The 4,453-nt window shown below is 49.2% G+C and overlaps 1 protein-coding gene across 1 annotated transcript in view; it reads right to left on the reverse strand.

Moving 5' to 3' along the window:
- The window catches only part of CCDC105 (coiled-coil domain containing 105), an 11,158-nt gene extending 8,647 nt beyond the window's left edge, over positions 1 to 2,511 (reverse strand). The window contains exons 1-2 of the mRNA XM_008069637.1: positions 1,910 to 2,511; positions 629 to 733 (exon numbers count right to left, since the gene is read on the reverse strand). Coding sequence (XP_008067828.1) covers positions 629 to 733; positions 1,910 to 2,479 — 675 coding nt within the window. The 5' untranslated portion in view covers positions 2,480 to 2,511. The remainder of the gene's footprint in view (positions 1 to 628; positions 734 to 1,909) is intronic.
- Positions 2,512 to 4,453: the final 1,942 nt, after the last annotated feature.

Here is a 4,453-nt window from a genome sequence, read left to right on the forward strand (position 1 = left end):
ACTCACCTCAGCCTCCCAAAGGCGCAGGATTACAGGCTGAGCCACCGAGCCCAGCTAGTTGTCATATTTCATTAGTGTCCTTCTGGTTGTGACAGTTTCTCAGATTTACCTTGTTTTTGATGACCTTGACAGTTTTGAGAAGTATTGGTCAGGTATTTCGCGGGATATTTCTAAGTTGGGATTTGTCTGTTTTTTCCCCCAATGATTATGCTGGGGTTATGGAATTTTGGGGATGGAATGTAACATAGGTAAAAAGCATTATTCTCAACACATTATATCAAAGGTACATGCTACCTACATGACTGTCTCAGTGTATTTGTGTTACTATAACAAAATGTCTGAGATTGAATAATTTATAAACAGAAATGCATGGGACAGTCTTAAGGAGTTGATTCAATGACTGCCCAGGGTTTGGTAAAAAGTATCCGTTCATTGTTATTTTGAGACCCAACTTCATCTCTCAAAGCCTCAGTTTCTCCATTTCGCAAAATGGAAATGTGATGAGTACCAGGTCGGTGTGGGTGGCAGGATTTACTGTTGTGAGTCTCCAGGTCAGAGCAAGTTGCCCATCAGGCAGCCCAGGGATCCCCCCTCTAGCCCCTGTAACTTGGCCCCAGGTACTCCTAACCTTGAGCAGGACCTCTGAATTTTCCATGTCTTTTTCCAATTTTCTCTTCATGTTCTTTAGCTCATCTTTCTCCCATGTAAGCATGCTGTCAGCTTTGTCAGGAACCTAGGAAACAAGGAGAGAATCTCTCACATCCTCAGGAAAGGGCTGAAAAGAGAGCTTTCTCTTTCTGGGGTAGTAGAGGGCTTGCCAACCTCATGGACTCTGAAGTTTGAAGTTGGGAGTATGCTAATCCACTGTCTGAGAAGGCTTAATCTTTGCAGGGGGTTCTATCACTTGAGTGTGTGTGGGGGTCTTATCCTTTGGAGTTTGGGGCTGTGGGCTTCTCTCTTTTACAGATAGGAGCCCAGTGGGCTGGGAAGGAGGTGGCTCATCTTGTGGGAGATTGTTCTCTTTGAGGCAGGAAGCCGGGTACCCCTTCCTCAGTAATGGTCTTCTTCCCTCTCCCTGGCTAGAGGTAGAGAAATCTCATCATGCGGAGGGGGTCTTACTATTTGAAACTGGGGGCTGGGAGCACTCACCTTATCCTCTGGATCTAATGTCTTCCCAGGGAAGCTGGAATGTCCCCACCTTTTGGGGTAGGGGTTTGAGGTTTCACTTTAGGGGGAGGATTTCATCAGGATTAGGATATAGGGGTCTCACCTTTTCTCCCTGGCTAGGCCTTAACTCTCTGGTGTGAGGGCTGTGGGTCTGAAATCTCACTCTGTAGCCAGGATTTTTTTTCTGTTTCCCCAGATGATGTGTGGAGAGGGATTCTCATCTCCTGAGGTTGAGTTTTATTTCACATTTTGAGGGGCGTTTCATCTGGGTTGGAACTGGAGCATCAGTTACTCTCCTCAGCTGGGACTTGGGAGTCCATTGTCACTTGGATTGGGGCATGGAGGGTCTCACGCCCACACACCCTTGGAAGCCTCTCACTCTTGGGGCCTGGTGGCTGGCTGGATGGGCTGAGGAGTGTGGGCTTTACTTTTGGGGGAAATTTTCATAGAGTCTGAGTCAGGAATCCTACCCTCTCTCCTTGGCTGGGAGATTGTGATGGTTTCTCCCTCTGAGGCAAGGGAGCTGAGGACCTCATCCCTTTGGGCAGGTCTCACCCCCTGGGACTTGAGGGGTTAGGCACCTCATCCTGGAGGGTTCCTCATTTTTTTGGTGCCTCTATTCACGGGAGTTGGGGCCTGCGAGGTGTTCTCTGCATAGGTCAGGTTTTTTTCCCAGGCTGAACATCTAGGAGCAGAGGCCTCAGTCTTTGTAACCAGGCTGGGGTGGGGGTAGGGGCCCCACCTTCTCAGATTTGGGCCGGTAGCCCCGCAGCTTGACGCTCTGCTGGTTGATGAGCAGGCCCTTGCGCACTTCGCTGAGCCGGTGGTTGGTGGCCTCGCGTTGTCTCTGCAGGAGCCGCACCTGCCCATTGATATGCTGCTGTGCGCGGCCGAGGCGGGCGGCGGTGAGGCGCACCCCGCGCGCGTGCGCGTTCACCACCTCGGCCGTCTGCAGGGCGCGCGCGTCGCGGTGCAAGGGCAGCGGCAGGCGGGCGTGCCAGGCGGGCGGCTTCATCTTGCTCTTCCACAGGGTGACGCCCTCGCCAGGCGGCGGCTTCTCCACGGTGCTGCCCCCTTTGAGCATCTCCACGCGGAAGCGCCAGGGCTGGATGTAGGCGGCGCGGCAGAGGTGGTGCGCCACGTTGGGGTCCCGCACACTGTCCTTGGGTTGCCACATGGTCACCGCCTCCTGCCCGCAGCGGTCGGTCAGATGGTGCGCCTTCCTCGTCATGGCCAGTGCCACCTCGCGCCATGCTGGGGCTCCGACGCGTGTGTCCTGGCTGCGCTCAGCGGGCGGTGCCAACACGGGCATAGGCCCTTGTTTGGTGCCCGGCCTAGCCCGGGACACCTTCCCCACCAAAAAAAAAAAAAGACACACAGCTCTTTGCTGGCTTATAGAATGAGTGGACTGAGAGCACCCATCACCATGGCGACGGTGGCACCAACCAAGGCGGAATTCCAGAGGCGGAAGAGGAGAAAGGCTGGGGGAGGGGCAGGGTGGAGTATTTGGAGACTGGCGGAAGAGGTGTTCTGGAATGCCGACTCCTGGAGGAAGACCTCCTCTAGGCTCCTCTTGGCTTTTTATCCTCCGGCAGCATGGCCCCACTTCCGGCTGTTAGGACATCCTGAGCTCTTTCCCACTTCAAAGTTTTGGTCTTGCTCGTTCCTCTGCACGGAATCCTCCTTACACGTCCTTTCCATGGCTGACTCATTTTGATCTTCAGGTTTTTGCCTGGCTGGGTTCTTGGTGTTGAAGAAAATCTCGCCTCTTAGACAAGTGTTCCTTGACTACTTAAAAGTAGCTCTACTGCTCTTACATTTTCTGTTTTTAAAATTTTCTTTCTCTTTAAGTCCGTGGGGTACAAGTCAGGATTGGGTACATGAGTGGTCTACGTACAGGTGAAGTCTGGCCTCTCATTGGACCTCACTTGCTTGGATTGGGATTATGCACCCTTATTGGTGCTGTGTCATCCCCTCCCCTCCGCCCCAGTGTCTGGCTACTGCCAATCCCTTTCTTGTAGCATTATGATAGATGTTCAGGGTCCACTTATGAGTGAGAACATGTGGTACTCAGTTCTTTGTTTCACAGATGGATCACCAAGTATTATAGACACTAAATCCATCCAAGTTGCTGCAAAGCTCATAATTTTGTCCTTCTTTATGGCTGCATATTATTCCATTGTGTGTATGTACCACATTTAAAAAAAATCCAGTCTACTTTTGATTTTCTAACCTACAGCCAGTGTCATCTTAAACAGAGAAAAGCTGGATGTATTCCCCCTCAGGGAATAATGGCAAGGATGCCCACTTTTACCACTTCTAGTCAACATAGTACTGGAGGTCCTAGCCAAAGCAATAGGCAAGAGAAAGAAATAAAGGATATTCCAATCGGAAAAGAAGAAATCAAACTATCTCTATATGCCGATGATAAGATCTTATAAGGGAATCCTAAAGACTCCTCCAAAAGACTCCTGGACTTGATCAATGAATTCGGTCAAGTTTCAGGATATAAAATCAACAACACAAATCACTAGCACTGCTATGCACCAAGAGTGACCAAGCTGAGAATCAAATCAAGAACTCAATTCCATTTATACTAGCTGCCCAAAGCTAAAATATCTACTAGTCTTACATTTTCTTAAGGGTCTTCATAGCACTCACCATTATCTGAAAGTATCTTATCAATGTTTTTGTTTACTTTTAAATTTTATGGCACCTCTCACCTGCCCTAGAAAAATCTAAGAGTCCTGAGAGCAGGCATTGTGTTAGTTTTGTATCCTCAGTGCCTAGTACAGTTCTTGGCCCATTAGGGTCCTCAGTCCATGTGGGATGAAGAAATGGGTGACATCAATCATGCACTATGATAATTTTATTCATTTTTATGTTGAGATGAAATTCTCATAAATAAACTGAACATTTTAAAAGCTGTCCAGTTTATGTCAGGTGTGGTGGCTCATGCCTTTAATCCAAGCATTTGGGGAGGTGGAAGCCAGAGGATTGCCTGAGCCCAGGGGTTTGAGACCAGCCTTGGAAGCTTGGTGAGACCTCATCTCTACAATAAATGATAATAAAAAATTAGTGGAGGTGGTGATACACATCTGTGGTTTCAGCTACTTGGAAGGCTGAGACTGAGGATCACCTGAGCCCAGCAGGCTGAGGCTGCAGTAGCTGTGATTGTGCCACTGCACTCCATCCTGGGCAACAGAGTGAGATTCTGACTGAAAAATAACAACAACAATAACAAAAAGGTGTACAGCTCAGAGGCATTTAGTAAAGCATTCTCAGT

Source organism: Carlito syrichta, unplaced genomic scaffold (assembly GCF_000164805.1).
Source record: "Carlito syrichta isolate Samal-C Ts95f unplaced genomic scaffold, Tarsius_syrichta-2.0.1 Scaffold312151, whole genome shotgun sequence".
In the NCBI taxonomy this organism is placed as follows: domain Eukaryota; kingdom Metazoa; phylum Chordata; class Mammalia; order Primates; family Tarsiidae; genus Carlito; species Carlito syrichta.